This window comes from Sceloporus undulatus, chromosome 2 (genome assembly GCF_019175285.1).
Source record: "Sceloporus undulatus isolate JIND9_A2432 ecotype Alabama chromosome 2, SceUnd_v1.1, whole genome shotgun sequence".
NCBI lineage: Eukaryota > Metazoa > Chordata > Lepidosauria > Squamata > Phrynosomatidae > Sceloporus > Sceloporus undulatus.
This window is the reverse complement of record NC_056523.1, coordinates 35,418,860-35,437,806: the sequence shown is the minus strand read 5'-3', so window position 1 is coordinate 35,437,806 and position 18,947 is coordinate 35,418,860. Positions and strand designations below refer to the sequence as shown.

The window sequence follows — 18,947 nt, the reverse complement described above, 5'->3', positions numbered from 1 at the left end:
TGCTTCTGAAATGTAAGAGTGAATTCATTCCCCATGGCTTCTAGCACAGGTCAGCCAAAATGACAGCAGCATCCTAACACAAGAGTAAAGTATCAGTAGCTTTGAGGGCCCATCAGGGCTCTTCCAGACAGATCTAAAGAAGTGGGACTTTTTACAATATGGTTCCATGGATGTTGCTAGTTGTGGTCAGCTCTACAGCTAGTCATCCTTTTGGGGAGCTGTGTGTAGCAATGTCTTAATTCTGTACTAGGGATATTCCAAAGGTTTGTAAATACCAGTGTGAAATTTGCTGGGGTTGTCCTATGTTTTGAAGGGCAAATTTTCTCCTCCCTGTTTATTAGTTTTTTTAAAAAAAATCATAGAGATACATAAAGTGTCATTTCACTGAAGCACTGATGCACTGTATAACTATAACACTTTTAAAGAGAGAGAGATGAGAAGGAGAACAATATTCTTTTGTTCCAATGTGTCTTGGAAGTCAAAAAGAAACCCATCTAAGGATGGGAATAAAATGTTGCAGCTCATGCCAAGAATTACCAAAAAATATTCCTGAACATAAAGCAGGACAATGTACAGCCAGCTCTCCTTATTCACGGATTTTTTTTATCCATGGATCCAAGCATCCACTGCTTGAATAGATATTCCAAATAACAAACTTAGTTTTCCCATTTTAATTAAGGGACACCATTTTGCTATGCAATTGTATTTCATGGGACTCAAGCATCCACAGATTTTGTTATCCTGGAACTAAACCCTAGCAGATAACAAGGACCCACTGTATTATAAAGCTCCATCAAGCGTGACGAAGGTACCTCTCCTTTCTCACCTCCTAAACCCTGTCTTTCAGCTGTGCCCACCTAACACAACTTGTATTGGCAGTGGAAAGTGAGGAGAGGAGGGATGTGCTATGGCTAAGAAGAGAGCTTGGTGTTCTTCTATGTCCCCTCTCCTACTCTCCATGGATGATGGAGCTATGTTGGGAAGGGAAAGTTGTGGGCTTTACACGTACATCTGCATTGTAGAAATAATGCAGTTTGACACTACTTTAAATACTGCATCTTGACTCTAAGGAGTCCTGGGATTTGTAGTTTCAGAGGGTCTTTAGCCTTCTCCACCAAAGAGTGCTGGTGCCTCATAAAACTTCAAGTTTCATGATTCTGTAGGATATAGCTATTGTAGTTAAAGTGGCAACAAACTGCATTATTCCTACAGTGTAGATACCCCCTCAGTTACCTTATCCTGCTCCAAGAACTGCTAAGGATTAAAGTTGCAAGGCTTCTGTCCCAGATGCAACCTGGCAACCCTAGGTGCTTTTGCCTTGGCTTTCTGATGCGACGTGTTTGAGATATCTGGAGAGCAGGGTTTCTCAGGACATCACAACCCTCCAAGACACAGCTGCCCCTAAACTGAACCAAATAACAAACCATACATAAATGTCAGATATCTTTTGAATCTAGTGGTAGCAAATAAGAAGGCACTCTTGTTATTCTCAATGCAACTGGAGTTTTCTCAAAGGTCTGAAATGGCGTTGAGATGCAAGTTCAATGGACGTACAGCAAATTCAAGAAACCAAGGATTTTTACTCTCTTTAGAATGCATACAGGATTCAACTACTCATTCTTTTTTCTACAACTATTTATTTGGCTTTTTTGTAAGGGAAAAAAACAACCTTTGAGTGGATTATGACCATTTATTTTCATTTAGGTTTAATAATCTAAACAGACTCCGAAGTTGCCTAGTGTTAGACTCCACAGCAAATATTGATGTTCTGTTGTCACCAAATCAAGAACAATATTGTTTCTTAATTTTACAAGGCTCTGGGAATGTGCAAGTTAATTTGTTCTTGGAGCGGGATGCCATTTTAAAAGGATTCTATCAAGCTATAAGGGTATTGGGACTAAAAATGGACAGTGCCAGAAACAGGACCCTGTGCATCATAGTTTTTTAGTATTCTGCTTCACTAATCCACACCATTAAAACTGTAACATTTCTAGCATCATGCAGTGTGCATGATGTGTGTATCAATCAAAGCCCACCAGATGGCAGAAATGAACCTCTACAAAAGAAAGACATTTGAAAGAGAGGGCCTTAGTATAATAGACAGACGTTTCTGGAGTGCGAAGGCTTTCTGCGATCTTGCAAACTGTACATTTTAATGATGTAACGCTACCTCAGCCTGCTACCTAAGCAAATTTTAAGGCAGTGAATTACTGCTACTATCTTTTGGTTACTAATTTGTGCACAAAGAGCATTCAAAGAATTTAGAAACCTGGGCCTTTAGTTAACTGGGGTTTTGGTGTGTCTATTATTAATTTCTATCCCACCTTTCTCCAAACACAGAACACAAGGTGTTACATAAAGATCTGCTTTTAGGAATTTTCCCCTCAAGGAGATGTTAGCCAGGGGGAGTGAGGGCACTGCCTTCCAAATAAGAACACTGTCTCTAGAATGAAATTTTCCTTCAATCCCCAAATTTCTAGCATTGCAGTAACTTAAACTTTCAGTTGAGCAATTAAGAGTTTAGGTATCAAAAGAAAAGGGGCAGGCAAAGGTACCAAGGTACCAATGTGAACACAACAAATGCAAATGTTTTAGGTATTCATGATTATCAATTACTCTACAATGCTAAAAATTTGGGAGAAATTACATTTGGAGGGCAGAAGACCTAGTTTTATTTTGGTACAGCACCTTAATCAAAGACAGCATTTCAGAGAGAGCAAGAATATTGCGTAGTCAAATCTTTTGGGTTTGCCATACTTGGCAGGGTTGTGCCATTGTTCAGGCAGTTTGTGGAAAAATGTCAGCTGTCTTTTGGCTACAGAGCTGCATCTGCTTAGTGCCTGAATGTTGCCTCACTCCTCTAACCAGTATATGGACATAACAACACACTCTAGCACTTGTAAGTTGCTTTCTGGGGGTAAAAGCAAGGCTGTTGCTGAAGAGGTTATTGAATACCTCCTTCTACAATGTCCAAAACTGCCATACACTTGTGTAACTACAGGTTACACAAGTGTATGCCACCAACAGGATTCCAGGCAATAAAAGTTGATCAAGCCATGTTAAAAAAAAAACTTGACGTTTTCTCTGTTCTGCAGTAAAATGTCGTTCCTCTTTCTTCAACATGTAGTGCAATCCTACACGTCTTGTCAGAAGCCATATTTGATCTTAGAAGTAGGCATGGTCTACATTTGCTGGAGATTTACAATGGTAACATAGGAGGGAAGTGCTAAGTAGCTGTGCAGACAGAAGACAGGGGCATCTTTATACACCACAAGCTCTCTTTTGCGAATTTACAGTGTAAACAGAATCAACTGCATTTGGATAGCAAAAGGGGAAAAACGGTCAGAGGGAAGCATTAAGTTCTGCACACAAACATCTCACTAGACACATCTAAGGGGAGACTTCTTTTAAATTCAAACAAAAAAGGAATAATCTGTGTCAACAAGTCACAATCAAGCCTATTCATTCTTGTTCAATCCAAGGCTTGATTTGTCATTCACGCTCACAAATCAATGCTGAAATACAATTCTCTGGCTCATAACACAGCATTCATTTGCACTCTACACAAATTATATAGCCATTATATGAAAAACCAAACACTTTAATCCATCTATTAGGAACAGGTCAAATTATTTAATTGGTTTACATTAATATTGATCCATAATTTACAGTGCGATGGATCATACACAACTTATTGCTGTGGCCAACAGCAGGTGAAAAGATCAATAACAGAATGGTACTAAGCATCCAGAACAAGAGGCAGTAATTCATGTAGCCATTTCAAGATACAGAGGCCTTTTATACCATCAGTTTCCATTTTTTCACCAGTGCATTTTATGTCCAAAAATATGGTAAGTGCATTACTTTGTGCTTTATTTATTTTTCCTCATATGCTTTCCCTAAAGGCTTTATAGGCATTGGAGTTAATATTGCTTTATCTACCTAACTATCTAAAAGCAGTAAGGAAGATGTTCATGGCACTAACATATTTTGCATGTTTTTGGCAAATGTGAAAATTGCTTGGTACACTACGTACCTGGGCAGCTGTCTTCACGACTCTCTTATATTTTTTTGGCATTTGGGCTATTTGTGGGTCATTTAGTCAATGCAGTGTAATGATGATACTATTGTGCCTGACTACACATCAGATAACCCCAGTGCATCTCCCCTGTAGATGCACCATACTTTAAGGCCTGTAAGTCTTGTGGCTCACGATTTTGTGTAGCAATAAATAAACAAAACCACATCTAAAGGCTAAATTTCCATTGTACCGCCTGACACTTGCCTTCCTCTGATAGATTTGCAAGTATTCTGTGGAGGTGATATGAGCATTTGAAAAATATAGAGGTTCTGTTACGAAGAAAGCAAAAATGAATTGGTGAGAGAAAAAAGAAACCAAAGAGAAAGGATGATGGCAGGCCGTTATGAGAAAGACTGGTAAATTTAGTAACTTAAGAACAGGAAATATGATATCTACATCATATTCAAGAGAAACCTAGGCTTGATGGATTGTGTTTCCAAATGCGTCATGGGGGAATATGCCTTCAATTCAGTTACAAGGGTTTTTTTTTTTTTAACTAGGAACTGAGAAATACACCTGTCTGTACTTCTTGATCTGAAATGCTTCAGAATGGATCCCTGGTGTGTTTCTTTTCTTGACCAAGCACCCCCAATGGATTTTATTTTTATTATCAGGACTCTGCAGAGTGGTAGCTGTGTCTCGGTGGAACAGTAAAGCCACAACAGGTTTACCTCTGAATTTTAAAGAAGCTATCCAAGGTGTTAAAGCTATCTGGTGATAGAGTTCAGCATGCTGGATAACTTATTTAAAGTTGAGACTAAAGCCCTAAGCTGATTCACCACTCCCACTAAATTGGAAGCCACTAGCTGATATTGGTTGTGTCTATGCTATAATTGTAAAATCTGGGATTGTAAAATCAGGGCCAAAAATATTCAGTTTCATTTAGCAAAAGAAAAAAGAAAAAAAAAGTCAAGTTTCTTGTGCTTATTGTGCAAAAGTAGGCTTGTAAGTGTTTAAAGGCAATCCTTGATGAGGCAGTGAACTAAGGACTTCTAGTGTTGAAAGTACAGGAGGAGCAGGACAGAGCTTCTATATCCCAATTTAAATGATAGCCTGCCCCAATGAGAAAATGAAACAGGAAGCGGAAATTAGAAAATGTGTATTCATGCTTTATGTGCATAATTTACAGTGTTTGCACTCAAGTTGAAATGCATCAGAAAAGCCAAGTTGTGCAGAGCACACCAGCTGCAACTCTCTAATACCTTTTATTTAATTTTACTTCTTAAGACACAGGCCACTTGCATTGTTAAGGACCAAGGCTTGGTGGAAGAAGCCGATAGACAAATAGGTTAGTGTTTGAATCAAGTTCTCTCATATTATGTGGGTGGAGTTAGGGAGAGGAATTAAGTATGCTTCCCAAAGGAAAAAAATCCAACATGTTTCCTGCAGATACACAGGTTGGCTACTGAACTTATAGCACAGGGATCCTGGTGGGCAGAACACCAAGGAAGCTAAACATCTGCTGTGAAATTAAGTCAACCTGATACTGTGGCAATAACACGGTTTAAATCTGTCCTCCTATGACTGTAACAGCCACCCATGATGATTATCAGTGCTCAGGTATAGTTAATCTAGAAAAAGGAAAATCATTAGTGCTTGAGTAATTAGTGAGTTGGAAGATATAATTTGCAGTTAAGAGAAAATTCTTCCTATTATTTCAAGTCAGAGTTCCTGCCTCTGGCCACTTTTCTTCTTTTGTCCAAATGATCCACAGAGAGAGCTGCAAAAAGGAGACTAGGTCCAGGACTTGCTCCCACCATTGGCAGTGCAATGTCACTTATAAAGGAGCACAATTAGGCTTTTCATGGTTTCAAGGATGTTTTGCAAAATCGAACTGTACAGCAGCTCTTTTTCCTTTGAGACATATCTACTAACCACACATTATGATAATCATTTCAGACTAACATTCTGAGAATTTATCAGTTGCCCTTAGCTCCAGTTTCCTGACCATGTAAGGAAAGCTGGTACAGCCAAGGGCCATAAGTCAATAATATCCTTTGGTATCCAACCATCAAAGGGACTGGGGCTTTCTTTCTTCTGCCTCCCTCTGCAGCCCTCCATGGCCTCAAAAACCAGGTAATTTCCTGGAACAAGTTTTCAGGCCAAGTGCTGCAAGAGGAAAGTAGGGTTGCTGATTTTGGTGGAAAGAGTGAGATCCAGGAAACTTCACCATTGGATTCTGGCTATGGAATCAAGTATTTCAAGATCCCCCCCCCCCCCCCCCCCAAGAAGTTAACACAGAGAACTTAGGTGTAGAACAGGAAGCTTCTGCTTCATGACATGAGAACAATTTTCTACCTCCTAAACAACTCTCCTCTCCTCTCTCCATTCTTGAATCTTCTCTTAGGTCACACATCAGTCAGTGCTAGTTCACAGAAATTTCAATAAATTTAAGGCACTTCATTCCGAATGAGATATATGCTTCCCTGCCATCTGCAAGTCAACTGGGCAGGTTGCTTATGGTGGAAGCCAATCACTTGCTCAAATGGTAAGACCCACACAACCACTGTGTAATATATTCAGGCATGATAATAATACACTTGTCACTACTGTTATTGCATAGGACTATGCTGGAGTAGATAATGCACAGAGAACATGCTCTTATGCGACAATACTGCTGCATGGTTAAATTTGATGGCATCAGTAACAGTCACCTGCAAATATAATCAGTTTTGTTTCAAACATGTTGCTTAGAAATGTAACAGCACACTAAAGAATATAGCAATCATGTTTTCAAACACATTACTATTTGTCTTGCATCATTAAAAAATAAATATGTTAAACTGGGGTGGGGTAGAAGGTTTCGCTCCCATTTTTGTTTTATGCAACTTTATGCAACTAGTTTTATGTTAACTAGACTAAATCTATACGATGATTTAAAGATCTGTCTGTGTCAAAACATTTCTACTACATGAGACAGTAATATACAAAATAGTTACAAAGCCACTCTTGAAAAGACAGGAATCTGCACCCAAAAAATTAATAATTCTTGTTTTGAGGTGTGTACAAAGAATGCAAACCAACTCCTTCATCAGGGTTGGAAATGTCAGAAAAAACTGTCACAATAACTAGAGGCATTTTCTTACAAATAAAACACAAATTCTGAATGAAAAATAAAATAACTGGAAAAAATCCATGCAAATCAGGTAACTGTACAATGCATTTTTGTTTTTAAAAAAGAAGAAACCAATTGATTATGTCCAATTGGCAGAAAATAATATTTGTTAAGAGCTTGAAATAGTCATAAATCTTATATGGTTAAAATACCAATATAGATTCCACACCATGACTAGAAGGGATTTCTTTAAAAATCACCGTGATTTAGAAGGATGCTCACTTTATAGAGAGCAAAAGGAAAAAAACCAATACAAATTTCAATACCATGGGATTTCTCTGTGTGTGTCTCTCCTTCCTTATTTCTAGTTTGCACTTTAATCAAGATCTCCATGAATCAGTTTCTGTAGAGGCGGCCTGTTTACATATATATTATATCTAATGCTGTGAGGAAGATTAACATGGATTAACAGGTACTATAAGTTTGAAAGAGGCACTATTAAATCAACACAAATATAGTTTACAAAGCTAATTTGTTTTTGGTTTCTTTACATTCTTCTAAGTTTCATTTCCAAGTCAATGGGTTTTCACTGCAGTTATAATGAAGTGTCACCTTTAGTGGATCATGGACTTGTGAATCGGTAGTTCTCTATTGCTTTCAAGTAGACATGAACTCATTTGGAATTCTTGTTGAATCTGGTTCACAGATGCAATACAATACTTTGGAAGCATTGGTAGTTTTCAAACAGAATATACAAGTCTCTTCAAACACTTTTTAAAAAGTCACATACACTGGGCTATCTGAAGAGTTATATTAAAAGACAGTTATTAAGAAAAAAACAAAGCAAAATACTTAATCTACTGATCAAGAAAGGAAGAAGTTCACAAAAGGACTTTCTAATTATATCCACTAACAAGCATGGTCAGTCTCCTCCATGCTCACGCTGCTCCTTCGGCTACTTGTTTTTGAAGCTCCAGGAGAGACTGATGAAAGGAGTGGGTCGGTAACTCCAACAGGAGATAGGGTATCGTCCATCAAGATGTCTTCCAGTTTGGATCCCATTTTTGTAGGAACAGGGTAAGTGCCAGCTGTTGACTCAGTCACATTTGCCAGGCTGTCGTTGAAAGTGATAGTGCCATCAGTAAGGTCGAGAGTGGTTGTGCAAGATAAGTCAGAATGATGCTGCAAGATCTCTTGACTGCAGTTGTCAAGGACGGGTTCCTGTTTGATAAGCCGGTTGACCATTTCTGGTGAGCAAAGGCCTGTAGATGGGACAATGGAAAGTCCATGTGCTCGAGCCTGCATCTCAAGTTCCTATAATGAGGACACATGTAAATTAATTTGTTAAGTGTCTTCAAGTCATCTCTGACTTATGGCAACCCTTTGATAGGGTCTTTTTAAACAGAAAAGAGAAGGAGTAAAAGAATGGCAACTCATACTTTTCTGCAAAACAGACAAGGTGAAGGTTCATAAAGCTTAGAGCCAAACTAAATATTACATTAAACATGGTTATCCAATTCAAATTAATTGTATCCTGATAAATAGCAACAACTATGACATAGACCCAGCACACAGGGTTTATCTACACTGTGATATTCCTCTATACTGCAGTGTCAACACAAAATGCCCCCAGAAGCTGCTATTCACTCTGGAAAATGAATTTCTCAACCTAAGAAAGAGTGAAAACCTTGTTCACTTCACTTTGTAAAGATTACTCATGAAGTGCTAGGAGAGCTCAAAGGTCCCAGCCCTCCATTCTTTCGTAGATCAGTAAAATGAGAATCCAGCTTGTTGGGATCTATTGGCTTACACATTGTAAAGTGCTTAGGGAATACTAGTTCACTGATAAGTGGTATGGAAGTGTACATGCTATTGCTATATTTTGGAGTCCAAAGGAATTTTATCTCAATTTCCTTTACCACTCACCACATTTTCAAGGAACAGATGCCACAAACCTCATTGATAACAAACACATGCTTAATGTGGACTGTGAATCTGTGTCAACTCTACCTTGGACAATAAATTCACTCTGAGCATCTGCACATGCATGTACAGGTCTTCTGGTTCAAATTTGTGATTTCTCTATTTTTCCTCCCAGGCATGTCACAGCAAGAATAAATGTGATGGAAAGACTTATTAATCAGTACAACCAGCTGCAGGTCTTCTCTTCATATAACTGTTGTTTCTAGATTCAGTAGTTATATTTTCAGATCAGAGTAAATACAGAGCGAAGAGGACCCCACCCCTTGTTAACCCTTCCATCATTCTCCTTACTTGGTCAGTGAGTTTTTGAGAAAGAGAACTTTTTTTATGTGAGGATGCTCTCCACAGCAATTCCAAACACCAATTTTTGTGAGGAGAGAGATGGAAACACAGAAGAAGGGTTGGCACACTCCCCTACTCCACATGTTTATTCTACTCAGATTGTTTGTTGTTGTTTGCCTTCAGGTCATTTTCAACTTATGGCAACCTCAATAGAAGCCTCTCAGAGGGGTTTTTTTTGGCCAGATTTGTTCAGAGGGGGGTCGTTTTTACTTTCCTCTTGAGGCTGAGAGAGTCTGACTTGCCCAAGGTTACCCAATGGGTTTTCATGCTGAGTGGGGATTTGAACCCTGGTCTCCAGAGTCCTAGTCCAACACTTGAATAAACATCACACTGGCTCTCAATACCTTAATAGACAGCTCTGGGAAAACACAAACATATTGTACTTATATATTCATCAGCAAACCTGTATTCTGAGCAAGAGATGTCTGTTGGCATGTTCCAGTTTCTTTTGTCTGTTCTCTAATTCTTTTGTCCGCTGTTGTTCTCTTTGCAACTTGCGGATATAGTCTACAGAGGCCTTTAAAATAGTTCCCTTATTCCAACGCATATCCCTGCAAAATGAATGTGAATCATTAAGCCTGCCGAGAATCACTGAGGAGAAAAAACCTTCCCCAGCCCAAACTGGCAACTGAGTGTGCATTCCAAAAACACAAGTGAATAAATACGAAAACAAGAACAAGAGGAATAAATCTTTATCATTAAATGAAAAAAGTAGATAATACGTTTGTTGGAGTTTAGCTCAATGTCTGAGATTTAGGGTGCATCTCCCTGGTGAAATAATGCAGTTTGACACCACTTTAAGTGCTGTAGCTCCACCTTATGAAATGCTGGAATTTTTAGTTTTACAATGTCTTTGGACCTTCTCTGCCAAAGCGTTCTGGTGCCTTACAAAACTACAAATCCTCGGATTCTGTAGGACAGAGCCATGACAGTTAAAGTGGTGTCAAGCTGCATTATTTCTACAATGTAGATGCATCCGCAGATTTCTAAATTTGGCTACACAGCCAGAAGGAACAACAAAACTCTTCTATTCTGCTATGGAAATACATATTCAGCTCCATGACTGTCCTTATTTAAATGGTTTTATGCAATCTTCTTTAATTTTCAAGGATCCCAGATCAAAGCTGGTTAATTGCTGCAAACAAACAAACAAACAAATAAATAAACAAGTCTCCTATCCAGCAAGCAGCGACAGCAGCTCTCCAAGGCCTCAGCAGACATCCTGCACCCGCCTGGTCTTTTTTGGTTTTCTTTTCTTTTTAAAACTGGTTATTGTGGGATTTCACTTGGAAATGTCTACATGCACTCCCAAGAGTGGACATAGACACAATACATTTATACCCGGCATATCCTGCAAATAGGCTACTCATCTGAGTGGATTATCAACTTCTTTTGGCTTTTTGCATGAGCTTTCTGTCATGCAGGGCTTCTCAACTTTTAGCCATCCAAATATTTTGGATTTCAATTCCCAGAAGCTCCAGTCACCACACTCAGTGGCCAAGAATTGGAAAGCTGGTGCAACATAGCAAGAGGGCCAAAGGTTGAGAACCACTGCTCTAATATAAATTGAAGAGCATACTACAAATGCCCCAAAAAGTGACTTAGGGCATTCTGGCATTGTATGGATTCTACAGAGCTGCTATGTGTTGTGTTCTTCTTGATGCAGGCATTGTATACAAGCAATGATGTGCTACAAGCCAATCACTAGATACAAACCATGTTATACAAGTGGGGTCCGCAACATACACAGTTTTGCCCTGATATTACATCTTATGGGGGGACTTGAGGAAATTCAACATGAGGCATGATTTTGGAAACATTCCTTTGCTTCCTGTCATGTATGCCATTCTACACTATCTAGGAATATTGTCAACCTTTTTTCATAGATTATTCATGGGGCCTGTGCTTAAAAAGGAAATTTCATACTTTGCATTCTCACTTTGGCCACTGCTGGAAGCCACAGATCCACATTAATTAGACACTACAATGAGACCAAATAGTTTTCCAGAAGAAATAAAATCTATGCCTGTGAAAGTAAGTAATGGAATAGTATTAAAGTTATTTAGACTATCCTAAACCCTTTTCTATAATAATAATCCAAAGCTCAAGATAGCCTACCCCAACCAGGTGTCCTCCAGATTGGCCACAAGGCCAATGGCAATGGCTGATGAGTTTTGTAGTCCAAAGCATCTGGAGGGTACCAGGTCAGTGAAGGCTGGCTTAAGGCACTCCAGCTAAATGGGAAGATTTTTCATCCTGTTTTTTTTCAAAGAAAAACCACCCATCTATAATGACACATAATAGCTATTATAGTACTTACGGATCATTTGACTTGGGTATCAAAGTGCCAAGTTCTTTTATGCGATCATTAATATTGAATCGTCTTCTTCGTTCAACTTATTAAGAAACCAAGAAAAATTAGTAATCGGTGGTAACATGGAAGGAAGCATCAACATCACAAACGCTGTCCAAAATATGCATGTTGCTATGACTGGCTTGCATAACTGAGGATCGTTTTGAAGGATTAACACAAAGATGGGGATCAATTTTGCAGAGGCAGGAAAGGACTGCTTGCCTGCTCTCAATCACAAAACCTGGTAGAGTTGCAGAAACACATAAGTAGTAGGGCAGTTCTCGTAATGTTCCTTTAAAATTAACACACTTCCTTAGAACACAGGAAGCTCTACCAAACATCTCAGGGCACATCTGTTTCTTCAAGCATATCACCCAGCCCCTCTAGGTCATTAGTGGGGAGTTCTGCCTATCAATCGGATTGTTTTGTATTATTTAATCAACAGGATACTAAAAGAGATCCTTCAGAACGTATAAATGAATTAATGCACGCTTGTTATTCTTGAATGATTTATAACCCATGACCAATAATGAACAAGACTGATCTTGTTTTGCTTTGGCCAGATACCCTATTTTTGCTAAATTATAAATTCACTTTCTGGTAAGGTTTTGTACCCTAAATTTAAAACACAACCTTATCAAAATCTCTTTTGGAACATGTTCTAATGAGATAAGACTACAGATCATTATTTAAGATAAATAGAAATATTTAATACTTAAGCAGGAGTGGGAAACTCCCTGGCGTCAGGGGTCTGCATCAGCCCCTTGAGAGGCTATATCTGTCTTATCATTTTTACTTCCTTGGCCTCCATTTTTTTGGAACTTAAAACTGGGGAATTACAGCCCAGAAGCAGCCCTGGAAACCTTGAGAGGGAGGTACATATGGCTGATAAGCCTCATTTCCCACCTTTAGATTTCATACAGTGGTCATGGTGGTTCAGGGATTCTGAGTGTTTTATTGATTCCTACCCCCCCAGCCCAAAACCCAACAACTACTGGACCAAGCTCTGGGAAAGGCAAATCAGTTTATTCCTAGTTGATTTTTTAAAATATGTTCTGTGGCATCCCATTTTTACATTACTCTCCAGGGTTTATGTTACATCTCTACAATAATATTACTGAAATATACATTTCAAAATGTATTTTCCACAACAATGTAGGCTTTAAAATATTGATTCTCTCAAAAGACAAACAAGTTAATTTCTCAATAAATATGCCTTTCTAATCTAAATGCATTTTGAAAGGGTCTTGAAGCTGGCAACTGTATTTGGAACATACAGCAAATGGGAAACTATTGATCAGTGTATCCACCCAGGATATGCAAATTCAGTCTGTTCATATCTAAATTGTTGAGAACATCTTTCAGAAAAGATAAATCATTTACAATGCATTGGACCCAGATTTAAGTGTGTGTACTCTCCTCCGAATGGCAAGTTTCCCCCCCCCCCCCACCACCGAGAATGCAACAGAAAGGGTTAGAAGACTGTGCTGAATGAGGTACAGTAAGTTGTAGGATCAAGGTAACAGCAAGAGGTAACATCATGGGCACAGTGCTTCGATCTAAGGAAAGGAGATCCTGGATCTAGCCACTGTAATTGTAATTACAAAAATCCTATGGTAGTGTAATGGGATAATTCAAGAGTGCACTTGTTACTTTTGATGTAAACCTGGTCTATTTCAATAAGGAATGTGTGATAAAATAAAATTCAGTAAAGGTGTATGCTAAGTGTGAAATCTTTGGCTGCTGTCAACTCACATTTGGCATTGTGTGACAAACTCACAATATATATTAGAAACAAGAAACTTACTTAAATTGTGATTGTCTTTCTTTTGCCTCTCTTTGGCCAATGCTCTTGCCTCTGACTCTGTGGGAAATACACATGCTGAGCATGTTAACGAAGTAATAAGAATTAGAGAAATATGAGCAAAGTAACATTAACAAAATAAACATTTACCAATACCCTGAACTTGCTATCTGACATGTATTATTGAATATTGATTTGTGTATCATAAGCACAATACCCTTGATTCCCGTTTTCACGAAATATTATGGCATTACATCACACAGTACTTTTCTGGTATTCCCTTTCTACTTATCTCCCATATCTACTTACAGCTCAGATTGATAAAGATACAAAAGTAGCTTTTAGATGGGCAGCCCCTTATTTGCCAGGACTGGAGGCACCATAATTGAGTTAGAAATTGACTAGCACACTGCATGTCTGGCTGACAGATGTGTAGTATGCTAATCACTCCTAAAGCACTCTGATCACTGTAGTCTGGTCATGCTGTAAGGTTTTATTATTTTAAAAATTATAACCTATAGATAATTTGTGGGATGATGGGGATGGCAACAGGTCAAGCATACAAGTCTAAATGCATCTATTTATATTAGCCATTCTTTTTCAGTAATACAAGGGCCTTTATTATACAGGCAAAATAATAAAAAAAAATGTAGCATCATCCTGACAGATGCACCACAGGACACAATGGTGTATTATCCTTGCCTGTCCTAACTTCGTTTTTCTTTCTTTAAAAAAAAATAAAATAAAAGGCAAATACTATACGTTGGTGGAACTCTACTCTGCACTCATGACTTGCCTCATCCATTCAGAGATTCAGAATAATTCCAACTGTATGCAATGTTCAGTGTGACTAGCACAATGAACTTTCTCAGAGAACTTGAACTTGACATTTCATGCAGTTATCGTTCATTTTCAGAGTACACTATGTGAACTGCTTAGGGATATGGTTTAACCTTGAACAACTTAAGAACATTTTTTTAAAAAAAGATCTAATTGGTCAATCAAAACAAAAATCTAGCTAAGTGTTTTATCACACATTTTCTCCCTATAAACCTTACTTGTTATGCATATAAGGTAGTGATATTACTTTATTTTCAAAAGGAATGTCATTATGGCTTCATTACCTCCAAAAAGTAACTCATTGCAGGTAACATTCTTACTTATAAATCTATTCCTTCTCATCTTGTCATATAACTCCCTATAACTTTTTTTTCAGAAAACATAAATTTACTCGAGCACATTAACTGACTAGAAATCCTACTGCTTGAACTTTGTGGGCCTGACTCTCCTACTCTGCTTTAGACCAGAACATTGCCCATAACTGGGCTATGCATCTGTGTGCTGTGTACTGTTAGATAAACTACTGGTTTCCTTTACCTTGATTTTAAACAACCTCCCCAAAAAGAAACGAAAGGAGTTAAGAAAAGTAACAGACCAGTGGCATCTACATTTAGGAAATGTCAAGGACTGTGTCCAAACTTGGGGGGGGGGGGAACCCAGCAACAGCCATAGCTAGAATGTGGAGATAGACAAATAAATGATCTAATTCAATATAAGACAGCTACTCTTTTTTTTACGTTTCTGCTCAACAAGGTCATTGTGGAAGACAGGCTTATCCAAACCTCAGAAAAGCTAGTTCTTTGCAACTCTTGGAATCCTGAGGGTAGCAGGGTCAGTGGCTAGTTGGGACATTCTGTTAATTGGAATCCTTAAATACTAACACTTCTCAGCTGTGTGACAGGTGAATCAGTCTATTTGCTTTTTTGATGTGTTCACACATAGTCCATTTCATCCCATTTGCCTTTAAGAGTTCATTTTTATGGCTGCACAAACCAATTTTAATACACACTTTAGTCCAAAAAAGAAACTGTTTCAACAGAAAAATTATCTACCAATGGCCACTGGCTATGAAACCTACATGATACCTCTGAATATCAGATGCTGAACCAGATGGACTATGATCCAGCAGATCTAATATTGCTCTGTTTTTCTTGTTCTTTTCATAGCAGTAATGCATTAGATCAGTGGTTCTCAACCTGAGGTTCTCCAGATGTCCTGGACTTTAGTTCCCAGAAGCCTCTGCCAGAATAGCCCCTAGAAAGGGATTGTAGATCCAAAACAGCAGGAGGACCAAAGGCTGAGATGCATTAGTAGTAATTTTTAGAGAATACATTTTAAAAAAAGATTGTTCACCTTTACCTGTAAGTTCCCTTTTTATATTAGGAAGATTAGCAGGGCATGAGTTGCTGATGTTGAGGCCTGAGGGAGGCATGCCTTGGTTGCTGTACAAATCCACCAGATTGCCAGATACAGGTAACTGGAAGAAAAAAAAAAGAATTGGATTGGATTATTTTCACAGAAAGCCCCTTGAGATGGAAAGTCAAAGCATTAAACCAGTAAAATCTTTCACCATCACACTGTATTTGCATATTCCTGTATAAACTCAGTGCCAGAATAGCCAAAGATGGCACACCAATATTGAGAAGTTACCGGAAACAGCAAAAGGACTCAGATGCAGCCAAAAGACAGATGGGCTGGTCAGACTGAGGTTTTGAAACTTCTAGTAGATTTCTGATCTCAGTTCTAAAAAACACCCACAAAGATTTCGAAGGAAATACAGTAGAACAAGAATTTGATAAAAAAAAATAGGGAAAAATCAATTAAAGAAAGAATTATGGATAACTAGTAATCTTAGGAATATAGGATTAGAGAAGGAGGAAAAATATTGAACTAAACAATTCATTATAGCAGCACAAGCAGTGACTGCATATTGGTGAAAGGACAAAGGAAGGTGGAATTGTAATAGATGGAAGCAAAATATATCAGAGTATATGATGTTTGTCTTTATAATGGAAAAAAAAGGAGAGTTTATTTTGGTCAATTGAAAGAAGAGGTTTGGCTTAGTAAATGGAGAATAACAATTGAGTTTGTTGAGGGGCAGGAGGGGTATGAGAACGTAAAGAAAACAAAATGATCTTCCACATGAGAAAAAGGAAATTAATAGGGAAAATCATTCCCAGGATGGGTGGGAGGGATGGTGAGGGGCAATATTTAAAATAAATATTATCTATGTATATGAGGGATTAGTAAATAGTTGAGCAAAGTTTTAAGATAGGATGTGGATAATTGGTTGGTATGTAAGTTAATATGATGTTTTAATAAACTCATATATTTAAAAAACAACAACATCCTCCAACTGGGATTTGGGGTGGCATCCATGAACCCCTGAGGCACAAGTCAGGTCAGGTGGCATCCTACTCTGTTCTTTTGGCATTCCCTTGGATGTTATGTTCACTTCCCCATGATACCATTTATTACTGCACTGCCCCCATGATGCCATTTATTACAGCTTTTGGACAGGTTTGGATGCTTGTTTGTTGTGAATCCCCGTTAGCTGCCTTGAGTCTCAATTCTGGGGACTCAAGGTGGGGTATAAAGTTAATAATAACTATCACAATAATTTTTCATTCCAAAAGGCTGAAATGCCTCTCCTGAACTTTAGCTATTAGCAGGAAGAACTTTCAACTAAAATATGCTGGCATTTGCATGGAACCACATGCTCAGAATGGACCTCCTAATAACATTTCTGAAACTGAATTTTGGCTCGTGGACAGAACAAGACAGAACAGAACACACCTTACTCTAAACTGGGCTGGGGAAAGAACAGCACATGGGCTGCTTGTAGCTCCCAAACCAAATGATCCCTCACAAATCACACACACACAGGGTGGATAAGTTGACTCAAAATGCCCCTGCACTGTCAAAGACATAGAGAGGACAATTTATCCACATATATCCATATGGACTAAAAGGCAGATATCATGGTCTCAAATAAATGAAATGTCAAATTGCTTACTTATAATTACTTGTGGGTCTTGCTAACAGCATGTTAATTATGTGCCTCCAAGTTGACTGTTGGCTTATTGTGACCCCATGAATTTCATAGGATTTTCTTATGCAAGGAATACTCAGAGGTGGTTTTTCCAATTCCATCCTCTGAAATATATATTAGCTTTCAAGATCAGATAGGATCTGATGCCTTTCGGGTATTTAGACTCCTTAAAGCCTACAGTATCTGGGATTGTGGTGTTAAGCAATGTTTTCTGTGTTCACATTTTTAAAAAACACAATAATCAAGCTAACAAAGGAGGAGAAGAAGTGAAGAAGAGTGGCAGAAGGAAAGAAAGAAAATGAAACTGAATTTCTAAATTTTGGATAATAAGTAATGGATCTATTGTTTTCTAAAGAAATTAAAGCATTAGATTATAAATATATTCCACTTTGCAATGAGAATCTAAACACATTTTTAAAAGGAAATTAAACTAGAACCCAGAAAAAAATGGAGACTGAAATGTTGACAAAACAACAACTAAATAGTGTTGATGATATGTATACAAACCAGATTGAACACTTCTCACATGTGACCCTAAATCAGAAGGAGGATCAATGTGGAAATTTATAGCACTGGGTTTATCATTCCTCATAGCAATGGCACTTTAATGTTCTTCGTAGATACTTGAACAGCAGCTGAGCACCACTGCCAACATTGCAAGCAGGGTCTAATCCTCTAAAGAACAATGACATCTTTGTCCCCTCTGGAGAACTATTTATAGGCTGCAGGCAGGCTATTTCCTCTGTTGGGATTTTGCCTATAATCTATTAAGGAGTTAGTACATTTTACCACTCCAAAAGTTACAAATGAGAGTATAAAGAACTCTTAGAAGAAGCTTTACTCTTCTAAAACAAGGTTTCCCCCACCTCAATATGCCTTGTTTTGTAAAATGCTACAGATATTCAACTGTGTTTTTCAAGTGGATAAACCTGCTGTGACTAGTATTACACTGTAAGTAGTAGTAGTAGCTTGCCTTTTCCCCAGTCACTCAAAATGGGTTACAAGAGTTAAAACAAGTGAGCGTTACAAACTGTCAATGAGAATATGTGAAAATCCACAGCAATGGATGTAGACTAGCCCTTTAACACTGGTAAACCAAATAGCAATAAACCAAAAGATACAATAAAAAACCCAGTACCGTGTTTGCCATTTGTAGTGCAGGATCCATTAAACCAAAAATTTCTTCATTGTAACTGGATTCCAAACTTATTATGTCATCAATTACATCGTCCATCTATAACAGAAAGGTGAAATGCACATGAAATGTAAAATAGATTAAAGTATAAACTGCAGAAATGACAAAAGCAAATACTGTGAACAGCATAAGCCAGAAGGGATATTCTGGAGGGATTATTCTTCATTCTCAGATCCCTCCAAGAGGCTGCACTGGGACCCTTAATATGACCAGAAGTAACAGTGCATCACATCTGATCTTGG

At 38.1% G+C, this 18,947-nt stretch overlaps 1 protein-coding gene across 9 annotated transcripts in view; it reads right to left on the bottom strand.

Moving 5' to 3' along the window:
* Positions 1-3,613: 3,613 nt before the first annotated feature.
* The window catches only part of MITF (melanocyte inducing transcription factor), a 256,829-nt gene continuing 241,495 nt past the window's right edge, over positions 3,614-18,947 (bottom strand). For 6 of the 9 annotated variants that reach the window (XM_042451739.1, XM_042451742.1, XM_042451741.1 and 3 more), the window contains exons 5-10: positions 18,649-18,744; positions 15,818-15,935; positions 13,622-13,696; positions 11,782-11,857; positions 9,865-10,012; positions 3,614-8,450 (exon numbers count right to left, since the gene is read on the bottom strand). In XM_042451739.1, coding sequence (XP_042307673.1) covers positions 8,046-8,450; positions 9,865-10,012; positions 11,782-11,857; positions 13,622-13,696; positions 15,818-15,935; positions 18,649-18,744 — 918 coding nt within the window. In that variant the 3' untranslated portion in view covers positions 3,614-8,045. The remainder of the gene's footprint in view (positions 8,451-9,864; positions 10,013-11,781; positions 11,858-13,621; positions 13,697-15,817; positions 15,936-18,648; positions 18,745-18,947) is intronic. The other 3 variants (XM_042451744.1, XM_042451745.1, XM_042451746.1) reach the window with 1 other exon arrangement.